Below are 20,221 nucleotides of genomic sequence, written 5' to 3' on the forward strand. Positions count from 1 at the left end.
TCTACCATGAAATGGGACAGCCAGCAGTGCAGAAAGGAGGTCCATGATCTCCTGAGCTCCTCGAGAGCAGATGGCCCATCCATCTCTTTCCTCCTTATAAATGGCCATCATCGGTTCTAATTGAGCCATTGTGAATATATCTCACAAAGTCTACAGGCCTTAGTATTGCATGTATCATGTCCCTCAAAGGCTCCCATTCACTTTATCCTCTACAAAAACTACACCTATCTGTGATCTGTGCTCCGAATCGTTGACTGGAGAGATCTTACCATGTCTCATAGCCATGAATGATCATGACCTGTTGTTGTAACAACTTTCATGGTATCCAGTTCTTCTCTTTCCAGCATTGGAGGAAAAGCTGGCCCATAACAGTGCCAAGAGGTCATGGCATGCAAGATGTGGCAGGCATCATGCTCCTCACTTTGTATGAGGAGAACATACAAGAGAGGACTGAGAAGACCAGGACTGCTCATGTGGTGATAGGGAGTCAACTAGGGACAATTAACCCAGTAAGCTCCATTGTGCTCCTCTATGATTACCACCTGCAGCACCAATTCATTCTTTTTCTCCACAAGCTTTTATCCATCTTCACTAAGTTCTGTTCTTTATGCAGGCTCTAGTGATACCCAGGGAACCCCCAGAAGTAATTCAACAGCTGCATTTCTGAATAGGAAGCCTGCAAGAATTCAGAGGATGCATTAGGACACATTCATCTGCACCCTCCACTGCCTCAAGACTTTTACCATGATCGTTATTCTATCAAGGGTAGACTTGGGGGCACAATTTCGTGAGTGTATCATTGACCCACCTTTTCAGCAAGTTTAGGAAGAAATCCCACCAAGATCTGTGACACTCATTGGTCTGCCAGAGACCAGGCACCTGCTAAGCCCTATGCAGAAGTTGTGTCCCTATTCTTTACCATAAGTGACATGGTCAGCTAGCAGACACAGGCTGTGGAACATCAGGAAGATACGTCAGGGGCACGCAGAAATGAAAGATGGAGGAGACCTTCAGTGTTATCACTGCTGTGGTGGCTCCAGTGTGAGAGTGCCTGATTGTTTCCAGGATGGTAGGGATGGTGCTCTTCTTGGAGACCCAGCTTTGGCAAAATGCTCTGTGGCTGTTGGACATGTGCATACACTCTATTGCTTTATCCATGTTTGCTAATCTTCAAAAGCAAGGCTACAGAGGGGAGAGGGACCTGTTCTGATTCTAGATTCCCATCCTCTCAGGGGGACAGGGTGGTACCAGCAGGCATTTGCATTGAGAAGTGACACACCAGCACCTCTGGAGCATTCTGAGAAGACGCTTCTGAAGCGCCCTGGTCCTCTACCTCCCCATGTCTGTGAACCCAAAGTCTCCAGCAGTTCAAGCCAAAGAGGGTGGGCATTTATATGTGCAGGCTTGTGGTCTCTAGTTAAAAGCCACTATTTGATATCTGCTCAAATATTCCAAATCAACACTGTCAACCACAAAGCAGGCTTGTTCCATTTCATGTGTGGAAATCACGCCTGTGCCTAGACTTAGTGGGAGAGAAAGTAAGAAGAAAAATGCTGAGGGCACATAGATAGCACATGTGCTGCACCATTTTAAGTATACTGTCACTTTTCTCAATGTGCTTTCACTTGCACTGTTGTGTTTGCAGTAATATAAATTTTGCTATGGGACCTGGTTGAGTCATGCCCATGTGAGACACAAGTACCTCTTTATCCATTCCAAGGATTTAAAATACTGCACCCACCAGCAATGCTCATTTCTCACAATCCACCATTGACTGCAGATAGTGTCATCAGTCAGGGATCTTTGAACCTTAACCTATGTTGCATGTGAACGTGGAGGACATGAAGACTAAAGCCAATGTCCAGAAGATGTACCAGGACCTGGCCTCCACAGATCACTTAACATTTATGCCCATTTTATTGGAGTATGGAATTAATAATGATTCCACACCTCTTTAAAGGGAATGTTATTCCTATGTATGGGCTTTCCAAGGGAGCACAGTGATGTTCAAGTCTGGGAAAAATTCAGTGGGCGGCTCATGTGTACTCTGCAGAAGTGGCCTGCAGAAGAAAGCTGCACAAAGCACTGCCTCTTGCAGGTTAAATGTTGTCATACAAGTTGGTCAGTCATGTTAAGAAAACCTCTATGCATTCTAACACACTGAAGGTATACAAATGAAGGAAGGATCAAATGGAGTTTTCTCAGGATTTAGCAACTTGTCGGTGACAGGTGATTCAAATCATATCTCCACCGATGGTTTCAGAACTCCATAGGCTTAGAACTCTGCAATTTAAGTCACTTGCTGCCACGTTTTCTTTAACGTTGATATACGGCAGCTTTATTTGGCTACTTCAGTGTTAATTCAACTGAAGATATCATTTGCGCATTCACGCAGACTATGAAACATGTAATTTGCAAAAAAAAGTTACACAAAGAAGGAGGGTGCCTGCCAGATGAGTAACTTAAATGCGCAAATAATCAAATAAAGTCTGAATCCAGCTTATTCATCCTGGAAGTAGATGACAGTAAGGTAGTCTGTGGCCTTTTGAGCGCTCTCAAACATTCCTCTGTCTTTCTTTTATGGTCAGACTTCCTGGTTAATGTACTTGTCATCTGTTTAACCCTCAAAGGATTGCTGTTGATCCCTCATTTAATCTGTATCAGGGACATCCCACTTTGTGGACTCAAATTGTGATTGCCGCTGCATACCACTATGCTAGGAGATCCCCTGTATGGGTAGTGCTCCAAAGCCCTGCCAGAGTGGTCCAAGCTTCAAAACCTCATCAGGAGGCCCGGAGTCTGTTGAAACAGGTTCCTTGTGGAATCATGAGCAGTATTGTACCTTTGCCATTCATCTGTCTTGCACATTTCCTAGACATGTCATGAGTCAGGTCTGGAGAGGAGCACCTTTTTGACTCCCAGCAGCTATCCCTGGCCCAGTACCTTGGAAAGAAGCAGTCGCCTGTGAGTGCTCCATTTTAGACAAGACGTGATATCTCCAAAATGTTGCTTTGCTGATCACAAATCAGTTGAACATTAAGGGAGTTTATTTTTTTCATTCATTCATGGGATTTGGACTTCACTGGCTTTTATTACCCATTCCTCATTGTCCTTGAGAAAGTTGTGGTGAGCTGTGACCTTTGAACTGTGGCAGTCCATTTGGTATAGGTAGACTAATAATGCTGGTGGAGGGGGATTTTCAGGATTTTGACCCTGTGAAGGAACAATAATAAAAAGTTTCCAAGTCAGGATCATAAGTGGCTTGGAAGGAAAGTTGCAGTTGGTGGTGCTTCTGTGCATCTGTTGTCACTACCCTTCTAGGTGGTAGCAGTTATGAAGGTACTGTGTGAGGGCCTTTGATAAATTTCTGTAGTGCATCTTGTTAATGATACACACTTGTTACTGAGTATTAGTGGTGAAGGAGTGAGTGTTTGTGGATGTGTTGCCAGTCACACATGCTACTTTGTCCTGGGTAGTGTCAGACTTCTTCAGGATACTTGGAGCTGCACTGAGTACATTCCTGATTTGTGCTTTGTAGATGGTGGGTAGGCTTTTGGAGATGACCTGAGGAAATGAGATACCTGCTGCATGATTTCTAGCCTCTGACTTTATAGCCTCAGTTTATAGACATAGTTCAATTCAGTTTCTGGTCAATGGTAATGCACGTGTTGTTGATGGTGAGATATTTAATGATGGTAATACCATTGAAGGTCGAAGTTAGATTCACTCTTGTTGGAGGCAGTTGTTGTTTGTCACTTGTGTGGCATAGTGTGTGGGTTTGTCAGCTGTAGGTCATGCCTAATAAATTCGGTAGCGTTTTTCAATGCAGTGATCAGGCTTGTGGTTGAGGTGGTGTAGTTGATGTAGTTTATATGGATTTCATCAGCGTTTTTGTGAAGATCCTATATGGGAGACTAGGTATCCAGGGTAACATGGCAACTTTGATCCTAAATTGGCTGAGTAGTAGACAGAAGGTGAAGTTAGAAAAAGGATGTGTAACTGGAAGCAAGTGTGCAGTGGCAAACTACATGAATCAATGCTGTTTGGGGGAGGGTGGGGGCAAAGGAAATGATAAATAAGCTTGCGGATGCCATGAGGATTGACTGAATCGATAATAGTGAGAAAGAACGTCTTAAGTTACAGGAACATAGAGACAGCTTAGTCAGATGGGCAAATCAGTGACAGGTGGAATTTAATGTGCATTCACATTTTGCCTGATTCCATCTGAGTTCTGATTCCAAGTACACAATGATATCAACAGTGCTGATTTCCTTTACTGATAAAGTGGCTAAACATGCACCACAAAAAATGAACTTGTCATCAGCATTCTTTGATTGCTAATCTCCAGATGAAATGAGAATTGAAGCAGATAGATAGCACTGTTTAACAAATTATTGTATGACCACTGTAGTTTCCACTTGCACGGCCTCAAAAAGAATGTCGCAATTTTGACCCCCATAGGAAGAAACAGTAACCTATCCCATCCATTTTGCATGCAGCCACATCTATTTTATGAACTTATTGCGCAATTGACTTTTGATCTAATATGCTGAGGTTCCATCTATGTGTTTGTTTAAGTAACTCACAGGCTCTGCCTGTAAGTGATCTACAAAATTCCCCAATTTTTTATGTTCTTTTTTGCATTGTTGTGCGTGTGGCCTTGGTGGCCTTATGGCTTCCTCTGTTTTGGTTAAGCCTCTTTACATTAATAGTAATGTGCTGGTTTTACTTGACTGTAGGGGTTCCTATGTATTTGGTGACCATACCATTGTAAAGGCCAAAGTAACTGTGACCTGCTTGAATCTCCAACTTGAGAGCACCCAGCTCCTCCAATTAACTGAGTTCCAAGCGTGCTATCTCCAGTTCTCCTGTTTCACTGTCAGTATTCCCCTGTGACACAGTGCAATGAGGCCCATCAACAGACTTGAGGGGCTCGTTTTTCCCAAGACGCCATAAAGAACCCAATATAAAACCCCTGACTATTAGCTGCTAAACCCTATGGCTGACTGGTCAATGACCAGACTGACTCGCTGGGATAACCCTGAACAACTGTAACTGACCCCCTAAAATGATCTCTCAAAAGTGACTCACATAACCTATGTGTAATCTCCAGACTGCTAACAGTTGATATCGAGGATTGACAGAGGTTCAGTCCTCCGATTTCAAGGGCACTAATCCTTAGACTGACAAATTCCCAAGTTCCTGACAAATTCCTTCACTCCCTGCAGTTGAATTGGACCAGTTCTTTGTCTGACTATGGCATTACCCCTGACTGACTGGAGTCCACCCTCAGAGATAATGGGAACTGCAGATGCTGGATAATCCGAAATAACAAACTGTGGAGCTGGATGAACACAGCAGGCCAAGCAGCATCTTAGGATTTCCTGATGAAGGGTCTAGGCCCGATACGTCAGCTTTTGTGTTCCTAAGATGCTGCTTGGCGTGCTGTGTTCATCCAGCTCCACACTTTGTTATCTCGGAGTCCACCCTCACCCCATTTAACACCATTCACCCTTGACTTGCACACATCATCATTTTGTGAAAGCACGTGTGAAGTAAGCTGCTGGCATTTATTGCAGCTCTGATGTTGATGCTGCACTATGCTATGCAGTGGTGCCCACGCGCTTTTTGACAGATATATTTTACTCCTTAGTGTTGTCTATCACCATATGCTGCCTGCCTCCACTGTGCTAAAACGCAGGCTAAAATACATAAAATGCTTTGCTGTCTTTCAATACAAAATGACCTGTCAGAGGCATGCTAGTCCACCCTACCCCTTACAGTCAAGGTGCTTGAAAGGTACAGCCAAGACCACCCGTGATAATGTTTTCAGGCTAGTGCTTTGCCAATGTTGACATACGTGGATGAAGGGTACAGAGGCAGTTTAGCCACTGGGCATGGAGGCACCTTGTGCAGGGGAGGTGGTTCAGTGTAAAGGATAGCCAGACTGCCAAAACAGCCATTCCATGAGATGGCAATGGTTGTTACTGAGATAAGTCAGTAGGCATCTGCTCAGTGTTTTTGATTGGGTTTATGCATTACCAGGTTTCTTGATAGTAGAGAGGGAGGCTGTAAGTGCAATTTAAACGGAAATGCAAATACATGGAAATAAGTTTCTCATGCCTGACAGTGATATTCTGAACTTGCCATCTGAGGCGTAAGGATTTAATCGAGAGAGATCTGATCTTTAGACTGTCGTCCAATTAAGTCGCCTTGTTCACTATAATTCTCACCACTTAAGGGAGGGGAAATTTCTGCATGTGTTTCTGTGTAATTGTTAGGAGTGGCTAGAAGGCATGTGGTCCATGTCGATTACCATTTGTAAATACTTTCAGATTTTCTTTTGGGTATCATACCATGTGCAATGTAATCAAGTGGCAATAAGATATTAACTATGTATTGATTGTAGAACGGTCATTCTGTGATCTAAAAGAGAATAAATGTTAACAAGGAGAAATATGCTAGTCATCAAAAGCTAACCTGTTACTTTGAAAAGTTGAATGTGTTTAACCAAGAGGTTTATAGAATTTATATTATACATATAATATATAAAAGCAAAGTACAGCTTTAATTGTGTATAGAGCTAGTCAATCATCATTTGGAGTATTCTGTTCAGTTCACTATCCCTTAAGGAAAAAGGCCTGCTGCCCTTGACAAAACATGGAAACGAATAAAGCTCTTAAGCCTCTCAGTTCTCTCATGATAGTTAATTTGATCTGTACCTCAACTCTATTGGTTCACTTCTGCTTCAAACCCTTTGCTTTTATCTAAGAAAAAGTTCAGTTTCAGGTTTAAAATTTTCAATATATCTGGCATCAGAGCCTTTGAGGGGCAGAGAGCTTTAATTCCATTATCTTTATTAAAAAATGTTTCCTTGTTTCACTACCAAATTGCACAGCTCTGTATATGGCAGCTTATTTTGGCTTCTCCACCAGAGGAAATAGCTTCCCTATATGCACTGTTTTGAATCCCTTTATCATTTTCATAGAATTGTAGAATCAAAGAAGTCATTTGGCCCATTGAGTCTGCACCAACACTCCAAACAGCGCCACCACCAGACTCACCCCACCACCCAGTTCCCGTTACCCCTCATGGGGTTTTTGCTATGGCTAAACAATCTAACCTGCGCATATCCTGAACACTATGGGGCAATTTTTTAGGATGGCCAGTCCATATTACCATACATCTTTGGACTGTGGAGGAATTCCCACACCCAGAGGAAACCCGTGCAAGCACAGAGAGAATATGTCACCCGAGACTCAAATTGAAACCTGGTGCCTGGCGCTGTGAGGCAGCATTGCTAACCACTGTGCTGCCCTAAATTAACTACCTAAATTAGATTACTTCTCAACTCACGAGAATATAACTCATATTGTGCAACCAGTCTCATAATGTTACCTTTTACACCTATGTATTATCATGGTAAATCTGACCCTGCGTTCTTGGCTTTTGGTAGCCAAAACTGAATATGATTCTCCAGATGGACTTTGACAAAACTTTGTACAGTAGAAGCATAACTGTATTCTAATCTCCTTGAGATTAAGGCTAATAACCGTCTGATTAATTTTTGTGCCTGTGCACCATCTTTTAAACATTTACGTATATGAACTCCACAGTACAGTTTTTCAATAGCCGCTTGTCTTTCAATATCATGACAATATATAAAGATCTTTTTCCAATCTAAAGTTGCTAATGTCACACTTCTCCACGCTGAATTCCAATTGCCACAGTTTTGCCCACTCATTTAGCCTGTTGCCTTTTGCCTTTTGGTCTTTTAGCACTTTGTTAACTTGTGGCTCTATCTACAAAATTCCTAAATCTCCTAAGTATCTTCTGTAAACTTTGATGTTAACTCCTTGTTTGCTCATTCAGGTAAGTAATATGTCTGATAGAAGCCTGAATCTAAACAGTCAATCAGGGGTTGATATATGCTATGAAAGAACTTAACTCTGTGATAAGATTGAGCTGTGTTTCCTACAGAGGAGGCAGTTCCAGAACTAGAATACATAATCTTAGAACATAGAATAAAGTTGTTAAAATGAAAAAAAAATCAAAAATATGCTAACACAGAAGCACCATCAATAGATGTTTGAAAGAGAATAGATATTTGGGAAAATAAGATGTTGAAGGAGATGGCTGGAACTTGAATTCAGAAAAACTGACATTGTTGATAAATGTGATAATGGGACCTGCAGATGCTGGAGAATCCAAGATAATAAAATGTGAGGCTGCATGAACACAGCAGGCCCAGCAGCATCTTACGCTGCTGGGCCTGCTGTGTTCATCCAGCCTCACATTTTATTATATTGTTGATAAATTGACTTCCTGAATGGTTTATTCCTGTTGCTAAGTTTACTTAAGTGAAAGATTTCAATATTCTTTCTTCTGCAGCAGAGCTTTAATAAAGATTTTAAAATGTTACTTTTACTGGCAGGTCGGCTAAAGGTAAACATGGCAAATATTTACTTCAAGCAAAGAAATTATCCTAAGGCAATAAAATTTTATCGGATGGCATTGGATCAGATATCAAGTTCCCACAAAGAGATGAGGTGAGTATTTGTCGAACCATTATAATGAAGCGGCTTTTAAGTTTTAAGTTATAGCGTGACCACTTGTTTTTACTTTAATTTTGTACTGCTATTTCTCTGTGTCAGTAAGAGTTGCCAGGTATATGACTGAAGAGAGAATTGCAGCAAATCTTACTCTGCCTGAACCAAACATCTACACACTTTACTTTCCAATAGAGGTGACCAAATATCAATCGGAAGATGGAACTCTGGTCTCTTCTTCATTCATCTTTATAACTCAGTGCTGTGGTCAATTGTAATGCCTTATCTGTTGCCCTGTTTGAGACCAGCTTCACACCTTCAGATCAGTATAACTTTGTGGTGCTTTCACTCTCCGTAAAACCGACTTCTTTTTCCTGATCTCTTTGATCTGACCTCTTTAGGTGGTACATTGTCAAATATTGTTTGATAATATTTCTGTAGAGCATGTTGAAATATTTGTACAATGCTTGAGGCTCTATATAAATACAGTAACTTTGCATGCTTCCACTCCAGCTGCAGCCCATCTTCTGCTGAAACTCTCACTCTTGCCACTTTCAGATTCTGCTGTTTCAGTGCTTTCTTGACTAGTATCCGTTGCGCGTAGTTTGCCGACCACCATGTCCAAATGTCATGTTAAGACATGCTCATCCATTACTAATCATAATCCACTTCAATCTACCTTGGAGGCACTGGGGAACTAATTTAATATTCTCTCTGCTGAAGACCTGAAAAATACTTATTCTTACATAAAACGCTCACTTCTGATAAATTTTAAGTATTAGTTTCCAAAGTCTTAATAGCACATATCTTCCATCAGTGGAATGGAGATTAACATATGTGAAATAACTCCACAGGTGCCAGTATCCCATCACCAAGCTCCAGCATCTGCAGTTCCCATTATCTCTACCCTTTATTTACATTTGAACTGTCCTTGACAATAGTACTGCCTCATACAGAGTCAGGCACCAACATATCAGTTTTTTGGACACTCAAAACTTTTTGTGTCAGCCAGCATTCCAAGCTTGCAACAGATTAACAAGCCTGATCAGGGAGTTTGTATTTCATGAGGACCAGATGGCTGGACTCATTACAACATTACAATAAGATCTTCCTACTGTTGATTGTGTGCACAACAGCAAATAAACAGAGAACATAATTGCCACTTAAGTTGAAATTGCATTTATATCCACTGATTAGATTAGATTCACTACGGTGTGGAAACAGGCCCTTTGGCCCAACAAGTCTGCACTGCCCCTTGAAGAATCCCACCCAGACCCATCCCCCTATACCCTACACACCCCTGAACACTATGGGCAATTTAGCATGACCAATCCACCTAGCCTGCACATCTTTGGACTGTGGGAGGAAACTGGAGCCCCCGGAGGAAACTCTCACAGACACAGGGAGAATGTGCAAACTCCACACAGACAATCACCCGAGGCTGGAATCGAACCCGGGTCTCTGGCACTGTGAGGCTGCAATGCTAACCACTGAGCCACCGAGCCGCCCCAATGAGGACACATACAATTAAAAGTAGCAGTACATATTATTGATGCCACAATCTGCGGATATCTAGCTTACAATCCATTGCAAATGATTATGGAAAATAGATTAAATAAAGGATACTTGGTAGATATATACTGGGTGTGGTACTGGTCTCTTGGACAAACCTGTGAAAATAACGTTTATTTGTTGTGTCATACCCTGTGCATGTCAGTTTTTTTAAAAATCTACAAACTTCTGCGTATATCTATAAAATTGAATGTTTTTTTTGTTTTTAAAAGATCATAAATTGTCATTTTAAAGTTGTTACACTAACTAGTCCAAAACATCTGCACTTAAAAGTTTATTGTAAGATTACATGATTCTACAGTTTTACATTGTTGACCGTAGGATTGTGGTAGTGTTTTATAGCATAGAATGTAACTGTACAACAGTAATAGTGTGCATTTATATAGTGCATTTGACATAGGCATCCTATGACACTCCACATGAACATTACCAAACAAAATTTGCCACCCAGCCACATAAAAGGAATTGAGACATTATAAAGTAGATAGATTTCAAAAATACCTTCAAGGTGGAAGACAGGTTTAAGGAGGGAATTGAAGACTTGTTGCATGATGTACTTAGTACGCACTAGGGCAGGTCTTATACTTATGTTGAACTCTATTCCACTGATGCAAGATGTATGTGCAATGTAGACTATGGAAACTAACACCTAAAAGTTGTCAGAAGTGAGATTTTATATAACAATAATAGCTAGCAAAACCCTTGCTTACCAATGATAAAACTGTTAACATTAGGGAAAGGCAAATGACCACAATTTGAGAAGTGTAGCTATTGAGAACTGTAGGGCTGGACTAGGCAGCTTGGTGGTAATGTTAGTAGATATGGATTTATTGCTCAACCAATCACTGAGTAAATAAATCACATCAAAGCTCTGCAATTCTGCCACCTCCTGTCACGATGATGGTAGAGAATTATCAAGTAATGAAAGGAGTCTCCACGAATACCCAAATCCTCAATGATGGTGGAACCAAACCTATCAGTTCAAAGTCTACACTGAAACACTTATGAACTTCTTTAACCAGAAGTGTTAAGTGAATGATCCATCTCAGCTTTTCCTGACGTTCCCAATATCAGTCTAGGGTCAGTTCAATTTATTACAATGATATGAAGAAATGGCTGAAAACTGCAGATATATTGTAGGCAATGGACCCTAACAACATCTCAGTCATAGTACTGAAGTCTTGTGCTCCACAACTAGCTTTGACTTTGGCTGAGCTGTGCCAGTACAGATACAGTACTAGCATATACCCAACAATATCTAGTCCATGAAACGTGGGACAAATTCAATCTACCTTGTCAGTCTAATCTCGATCATCAGCAAATCATCATCGTAAGGTCTTGTTGACAGTGCTTTCAAGTAATGGTTTCTCAGCAATAACTTGCACACCAATTTTCAGCATTGATCCAATAATGGCCATAAAAGCTGGATTACAAAGGTGAGGCCAGAGTGACTTGCCTTGACTTCAAGACTGATTTGATTTAATGGCATTGAAGATACATCATTGCAAGAGTATTACGATTGTGCCCCAGGATCAACCATCTTCAGCTGCTACATCTAGGATCTTCCTCTATCATTAGGTCAGAAGTGAGGATGTTCACTGATGTTTGTGATGTGCTGTAGCACGTGCAATTCCCCTGACATTTAAAGCTGTCTGTATCTGCATGCGTCAAGACCTGGACAATATTCAGGTTTACAATTGTAAATAGAAGCAATATTCATACCACACAATTGCAGGCAATGAGCATCTCAAACAAGGGAGAATCTGACCATCATATCTTGATATTTAAAGATACTACAACCACAGAATGCCCACCATCAACATCCTGAGGTTACCAAGAGGCAGAAACTTAGCAGCACCAGCCTTATAAATACTACAATTACAAGAGCAGGTCAAAGACTAGGAACTCTGTGGGGAGTAACTCAATTCCTGACTCACCAACGCCTGTCCAGCATATGCCAGGCCCAAGTCAGTCATGTGTTAGATTACTCGCTGCTTGCCTGGATGAGTGCAGCTTGACACCATACAAGGCAGAACACTTGAATTCCATGGATACAAGTGTAGAATTAAAGACAGGAATAAGGCACTTGGTCCCTCGGGCCTGCTGTGTCATTCAATAAGATCATGGCTAATCTGATTGTGACCTCATCTACTTGCCTGTCTATCTGCAGAATATGTGACTCCCTTGTTAATCAGAAGTCCTATCTAAATAGCCTTAAACAAATTCAGTGTCACTGTATCCACCTCCTTTCTGGTGAAGAGAATTGCGCACATTAACAAACTTCTGTGAAACATTTTCTTTTAATCTTTGTCTTAACTGGGAGGCACCTCTCAATTGTGCCCCTGGTTCTCATAACTTCCACAGATGGAAACATCCTCTCCACATCCACCCTGACAATTCTCCACGGGTTCTTATATATTTCCATAAGATCACTTCTAATTCTTCTAAACTTCAACAGACTTGGTGGTTTTGTGGGGGGGTGGAGGGGGGTGGGCGGGGTCCAACCTCTCTTTCCTCATAAGATAACCTCTTCATCCCAGGAATCATTAAGTCATTGAGTCATACAGCATGGAAACAGACCCTTTGGTCCAACTAGTCCATGCCGACTATGTTCCCAACCTAAACTAGCCCCACTTGCCTCAATTTGGCCCGTATCCCTCCCTACCTTTCCAATTCATGCACTTATCCACATGACTTTTAAATGTTGTAACTGTACCTGCATACAACACTCCCTCTGGTAGTTCATTCCACACGTGAACCACTCTCTATGTAAAAAAGTTGCCCCTCATGTCCTTATTGAAATTTTCTTTTCTCTACATAGAAATATGTCCCCTAGTTTTGAACTCCCCCACCATAGGGAATAGACCTTTTGCTATTCACCTTATCTATACCCGTTATGATTTTATAAAACATTCTAATGTCATCCCTCAGCCTCCTATGCTCCAGTGAAAAAAATCCCAACCTCTCCAGCCCATTTTTATATCTCAAATCCTCTATTCCCAGCAACATCCTGGTTATTCTTTTGTGAACCCTCTCCAGTTTAATAATATCCTTCCTATAGCAGGGCAACAACTGGACAGAATGCTCCAGAAATTTGGACAACCTCTGAATTGCCTATGATCCAGTTAAGTTATTTCTTAAGTAAGGAGATCATCCCTGGACATTATGGACAATTTAGCATGGCAAATCCACTTAACATGCACATCAAGGGAAACATCTATCTGCTTCAACTCTGTCTGTTCCTTTACAATTTTGTATGTTTCTATGAGATGGCCTGTCATTCTTCTAAACTCTAGTGAGTACAGGCTTAGCCTCCTCAAAGAATAGTTCCAATATCCCAGGAATCTGTCTAGTGAACCTCCACTCCAATTCTTCTGTGGCAAATCTTCCCTTAGGCAAGGGTCAGACCTACACACAATACTCCACACAGGCTCACCAGTGTTCTATATAATTGAGTCAAGATTTCTTGCTCCTAAAGTAGATCCTCGTGATAGAGACTAGCATAACATTTCCTTCCAAATTGCTTGCTGCACCCGCTTGTTAGCTTTCAGTGATTTATGATTTATGAACAGGGACACCTGGGTCCTTTTCCACGTGAACTCTTTCCAGTAACTCTCATTTAAGAAATAATCTGCACTGTTGTTCTTCCTGCCATGGTGATAACCTCCCAATTGTCCATATTATGATCTACCTACCTTGTTGTTGCTTACTCACTCAGTCTGTCTAAATCCCCTTGAAGCTTTTTTGCATCCTTCTCATAAATCACACAACCAAGTTTTGTATCATCAGCAAACTTGAAAATATTAACAATTGCCCCCATATCCAAATCATTGATATAACTTGTGAATAAATGAGGTCTAAGTGCTGATCCTTGTATTCACTGTCCTGCCAATAGAAAAATGACCTGTTTATTCCTACTTGCTGCATTCTGCCTGTTAACCAGTTTTCATTCCACTCTAGTATATTACTCCCAATCCCATGTATTCTAATTTTGTTTAACGACCTGTGTGGAACTTTACGTCAAACACTTACTGAAAATTCTAATATACCGTAGTCATCATTCCTCCTTATTGATTCTGCTACTAACATTCTCAAAAAAAACTCTAAAATTTATCCAACAAGATTTACCTTTCATAAATCCGTGTTGATTCTGTCCAATCTGGTAATCATTTTTAGTACCCAGTAATCACACTTCTGTATCAGTCTAGGATGTTCCCTACAATTGATGTTAGGCTAGCAAGCCTGTAGTTCCCTGTTACCTATCTCCCCCACATCTTAGAAAATGGGGTTACATTTTGCAACTTTCCAAGCTGCAAGCACCATTACAAAATTAGCATGATTTTGAAGATGAACATCATTGCATCCCTTTCAGCACCCTCGGGTGACGGTCATAAGGTCCTGGGAATTTGTCAGCTTTGTCTTATCAATTTATCCAGTAATAATTTTTTTTACCAATACTGATTTATTTCAGTTCTGTACTCTCACTTGAGCCTTTGTTCTTGATTATTTCAAAAAGTCTTGTGTTTTCTTCTGTGAAGGCAGTCACAAAGTACTTATTTAGCTTGTCTGCTAATTCTGTATTTCATGTAAACAATTCTCCTGCCTTTGCTGTAAATGACTCTTAGCTAATCTTTTCTTTACGTATCTATGGAAATTTTTCACAAGCTGTTTTAGTGTTTCTCGCTATTTTGCTTTCATATTTTACTCTCTCTTTGTCACTTCCATGGTTCTACTTTGCTGAATTCTAAAATTTTCCCTATCCTCATGCTTACGCTGTTCATTAAAATCATCCATGATTATCGCAGTACCTTTCTTAAAAGCCCCTACTATTACTTCCCCTATACTGTGTGTACAGTGTAGTTAAAGTTAGTAGCCCTGTAAACTTCTACCTCAAACATCTGCTCTCTCAACTACTGGTGTAGCGTGGCAGTCACAGGAAAATACCAAGGTTCCTTCTGTAGCAGCTTGCAAAACTGAACCTCTACCACCTAGAAATCAAAAATTACAGACACCTCAACCTTCACTATCTCCAAGCTCCCCTCCCAATCACATGCCATCCTGATTTTCAACCCTAGCGCAGTTGTTTTACAGCCACTGAACTAAAATCCTGGAACTTGCTTCATAACAGCAATATAGCTGTACCCACGTCATGTGGACTGCAGCAGTTCAAAAGAGGGTTTGGTGGCATGCTTTTGAGGACACATAGGCATGGACAATAAGTACTGGCCTTTCCAGCTACACCCACCCCCTCAAACAAATGAGAAACCAAGGCAAGGAGGGCAAGGTTATGAAGGGATCTAAAAGCAAGTATAAACAAGTTTAAATTGATATGTTGCCAGATCAAAAAACACTATGCTGTATGTCCAGCTGCATATGAGTGATGGATGAGCAAAATTTTGTACAAGTTAGGAAATGGTCAACAGAATTTTAAGAACCTCACATTATGAAATGTGGATGATCAGAGGCTGAACTGGTGGGTGTTAGAATACCCTAGTCAAGAGGTAACAAGTATATGGATGAGTGTTTCAGCAACAGATGAGCTGAGGCTGGGTAAGGTTCACTGATGCAATGGAGGAGGAAGTGGGTAGCTGGATGTGATGGATGTGTGATCTGAAACAACACTCGTTCAGGTGTAGCACTAAAGTTGTGAATGATTTAATTTAGCCTTAGGCAGTTGTCAGACAGAGGGCTGATGCCAGTGATTATAGCCATTGTGTCCTACAACATGGAAACAGACCCTTCGGACCAATTCATCCATGCCAACCAGACGTGCCAATACCATGCAACGACTGCCACAAACATTACATGGGACAGACAGGAAGGAAACTAGCTATTAGAATACATGAACGTCAACTACCAGCAAAATGGCACCACAAATTCTCCTTGATATCAGTACATTCAGACAACGAAGGCCATCGGTTTAACTGGGACAAGGTAACCATAGTTACCTTGCCAAACATAGACATACATGGGAATTCCCAGAGGCACGATTCTCCACCCGTAATGCGATCAACAAACATATAGAATTGGACCCCATATACAAACCCATACAGATCAAAACTGGACATGTCACTACTCACCATAACTGACCAGACAGTATAAATTCCAAGCAGTGTAGAATATTGTCGTTTCATCGAAGGCTCCACTGATGATTTGACCTAGCATGGTGACAAAACGGTGAGAAAATTCGTAAAGCAGAAGTACAAAGGGATCTGGGAATGTTGGTCCAAGATTCTCTGAAAGTTAACTTGCAGGTAGAGTCTGTGATTAAGAAAGTGAATGTCCTGTTGTCGCTTATTTCAAGAGGGTGGAATATAAAAGCAGTGATGTGCTTCTGAGACTATAAAGCTCTAGTTAGGCCCCATTTAGAATACTGTGTCCAATTTTGGGCCCCACACCTCAGGAGGGACACACTGGCCCTGAAGCATGTCCAGCAGAGATTCACACGGATGATCCCTGGAGTGGTAGGTTTAATGTATGATGAACGGCTAAGGATCCTGGGATTGTATTCATTAGAGTTTAGAAGGTTGACGGGAGATCTAATAGAAACTTACAAGATATTGTATGGCTTAGAAAGGGTGGACGCTGGGAAGTTGTTTCCATTAGGCGGGGAGACTAGGACCCGTGGGCACAGCCTTAGAATTAGAGGGGGTAAATTTAAAATGGAAATGAGGAGACATTTCTTCAGCCAGAGAGTGTTGGGCTTGTGGAATTCATTGCCACGGAGTGCAGTGGAGGCTGGGACGTTGGATGCCTTCAAGGCTGGGATCGACAAATTCTTGATCTCAGAAGGAATCGAGGGCTACAGGGAGAGTGCAGAGAAGTGGAGTTGAAATGCCCATCAGCCATGATTTAAATGGCAGAGTGGACTCGATGGGCTGAATGGCCTTACTTCCACTCTTATGTTTTATGGTCTTAAAACATCTGAACAAGAACAAGCCAGCTTGGCAAGTAAGACAACAACCTCACCCACAACCTGAGCTATAGATCTTTGCCAAAATTTTAAATGCTTTTTAAATGTTCTAATTGTACACATCACCAACAACACCTCTGCCAGCTCGTTCCATACATGCACTACTCTCTGTGATTAAAAAGTTTTCCTCAGGTCCTTTTTAAGTCGTTCCTCCTTCACCTTAAAATTTTGTTCTCTAGTTTTGGACTCTCCCACCCTAGGAAAAAGATCTTGGATATTCAGCCTTTGATTTATGCCCCTTATGATGTTATAAACCTCTAAGGCCACCCCTGAACTTCTGATGCTAGAGACTGGAGTTTGTGGTGAGGATGAAACACGGTGGCTTTGGTCTGCCCAAAGTTTAGTTGGAGGAACTTTCTATTCATTCAGCACTTGCTTTCAGACAATCAATCTGATGATTTAGAGACAATGAGTGTCCTGAATCCAATACCTCTAAAGGCTAATTTTAAGTAATTTACAATCTTTTAAGCTGAATTGCAGAAATAGAAGTCTTCATTCTTTGGTAATGCTGAAGGCTAGTTTAATATTGAACGTCAGGTGCCTATAGCTTATTGCTTATTATCTTTTTTTGTTCTTTTTATACAGGATTAAAATAATGCAGAACATTGGTGTTGTATTTGTCAAAATGGGACAGTACTCTGATGCAATTACCTCCTTTGAGCATATCATGAGTGAAAGCCCAAATTTAAAAACCAGCTTTAATCTCATTCTATGTTACTTTGCCATTGGTGATCGTGAAAAGATGAAGAAAGCATTCCAGAAACTTATTGTAGTCCCACTTGGTATTGATGAAGATGACAAATACATTCCACCTAATGTGAGTAAACTAAGAATTAACTGGCAATAAAGTGCCAGGTATATTTTGACTATTTGTATAATATATGATAGGAACGTAAATTGTGTAATAGTTTGTAAATATGATCTTAGTTTTGGTATAAAAGTGTATTTAAGATTTTTCTTGATGGACTGTGTCTTAGGTCTTATTTTAAATAGTTGTTACTACTTACAATAACATTAATAATTTGGTCGATGCCTGTTTATTTTTCTCATCAACTTTCATTGCTGACTAAACAGGTAAATACTAACAAAGATCAGTTATTGTCAAAATGTTTTAGGGTGCACTTTAAAGAAATTACATTTGTTTGATGAATTACCTGATACCTATTTGTCAAATCATGACAATACATTTTGCTATTGGCATTGGATCACAGTTTTGCATCAAAAACTTCGAATGATTTACTAATTCTAATTAGACAACTAACTAACCAAGAAATATAGGAACATCATGCTCAGAAAATGGTCAAATAATTGAAGTTAAATGGCTATGTTTATGTTTTGTATATATCTAGAGATCAAAATTCTCGCTCCCAGGTTCACAGTGACCCATCTCCTGTTCTGATCTCTCTCTCCCTCTCTCTTTCTCTCCTCCCACCCACCCCTGTTTCACAATAGTTTTTCATCCTTGCCACAGTTCAGTGACAACCTTTCTCACAGTTGCATCAACTTGATGGGAACATTCTTCTTTCCTTGAATATATACAAGGATGCACATTTTCTTTTGCACACAGCTATTCCAAAACATACTTCTCACTTTCTTTTGTTCATCAAGAAAATCTCTACTCTCTTCCCAGTTCACAGACCTGTTTCCGTTTTTCCTACTTCATTGGGATATTCTCAGTCCCAATAAGTTGTTGTACCATAACTTACAGTTCCTGCTGTTGCTGTTTTCTTTGACAGGAAGAAAATTCTGGTAAAATAAAACTGTTGTGAATTCAGGAATTTTCAATTAGAACATAGACATAGAACACAGAACATTACAGCACAGTACAGGCCCTTCGGCCCTCGATGTTGTTGATTCATTTTCTTTTACATCAATTCATTAAAGCAGGCTTATCTTTATTGAACATTGCTTCAGCCTATCGTCTTTATTGCTTGTAGAGATTGGTTCTACAGGTCAGATCCAGGAGAAATGCAAGATTTCTTCTGCCCCTTTTAAAGCTTATGCTATAGGAAGTAATGCAGTGGTATGGATCAAAGTTTGTTTAACAGACAGAAAATGGAGAGTTGGAATAAATGGATCATTCTCATGATGACATTACTGACTGGTAGGGTACCGCAAGAGTCAGTACTTGGACCCCAGCTGTTCACAGTATATCTCGATGATTTATATTTTGGAAGCTTGATCAAATACAGTCAACACGGCTTTGTGAGGGGTAGGTCATGCCTTACAAACCTTATCGAGTTTTTTGAGGATGTGACTAGAAAGGTTGATGAGGGTCGAGCTGTGGATGTGGTGTATATGGACTTCAGTAAGGCATTTGATAAGGTTCCCCATGGTAGGCTCATTCAGAAGGTCAGGAGGAATGGGATACAGGGGACCTTAGCTGCTTGGATACAGAATTGGCTGGCCAACAGAAGACAGCGAGTGGTAGTAGAAGGAAAATATTCTGCCTGGATGTCAGTGGTGAGTGGAGTTCCACAGGGCTCTGTCCTTGGGCCTCTACTGTTTGTAATTTTTATTAATGACTTGGATGAGGGAATTGAAGGATGGGTCAGCAAGTTTGCAGACGACACAAAGGTCGGAGGTGTCGTTGACAGTATAGAGGGCTGTTGTAGGCTGCAGCGGGACATTGACAGGATGCAGAGATGGGCTGAGAGGTGGCAGATGGAGTTCAACCTGGATAAATGCGAGGTGATGCATTTTGGAAGGTCGAATTTGAAAGCTGAGTACAGGATTAAGGATAGGATTCTTGGCAGCGTGGAGGAACAGAGGGATCTTGGTGTGCAGATACATAGATCCCTTAAAATGGCCACCCAAGTGGACAGGGTTGTTAAGAAAGCATATGGTGTTTTGGCTTTCATTAACAGGGGGATTGAGTTTAAGAGTCGTGAGATCTTGTTGCAGCTCTATAAAACTTTGGTTAGACCGCACTTGGAATACTGCGTCCAGTTCTGGGCGCCCTATTATAGGAAAGATGTGGATGCTTTGGAGAGGGTTCAGAGGAGGTTTACGAGGATGCTGCCTGGACTGGAGGGCTTATCTTATGAAGAGAGGTTGACTGAGCTCGGTCTCTTTTCATTGGAGAAAAGGAAGAGGAGAGGGGACCTAATTGAGGTATACAAGATAA

The 20,221-nt window shown here is 41.0% G+C and overlaps 1 protein-coding gene across 14 annotated transcripts in view; it reads left to right on the forward strand.

The window, feature by feature from the left end:
- The window catches only part of ift88 (intraflagellar transport 88 homolog), a 309,288-nt gene that overhangs the window by 212,531 nt on the left and 76,536 nt on the right, over positions 1-20,221 (forward strand). For all 14 annotated transcript variants that reach the window (XR_007247723.2, XR_007247724.2, XR_007247725.2 and 11 more), the window contains 2 exons: positions 8,435-8,549; positions 17,680-17,911. Coding sequence is in view for 11 of the 14 variants with exons in the window: in XM_048532509.1 (XP_048388466.1) it covers positions 8,435-8,549; positions 17,680-17,911 (347 nt within the window). In the remaining 3 variants the exon portion in view is untranslated. The remainder of the gene's footprint in view (positions 1-8,434; positions 8,550-17,679; positions 17,912-20,221) is intronic.

The sequence above is a fragment of the Stegostoma tigrinum genome, chromosome 6 (assembly GCF_030684315.1).
Source record: "Stegostoma tigrinum isolate sSteTig4 chromosome 6, sSteTig4.hap1, whole genome shotgun sequence".
NCBI lineage: Eukaryota > Metazoa > Chordata > Chondrichthyes > Orectolobiformes > Stegostomatidae > Stegostoma > Stegostoma tigrinum.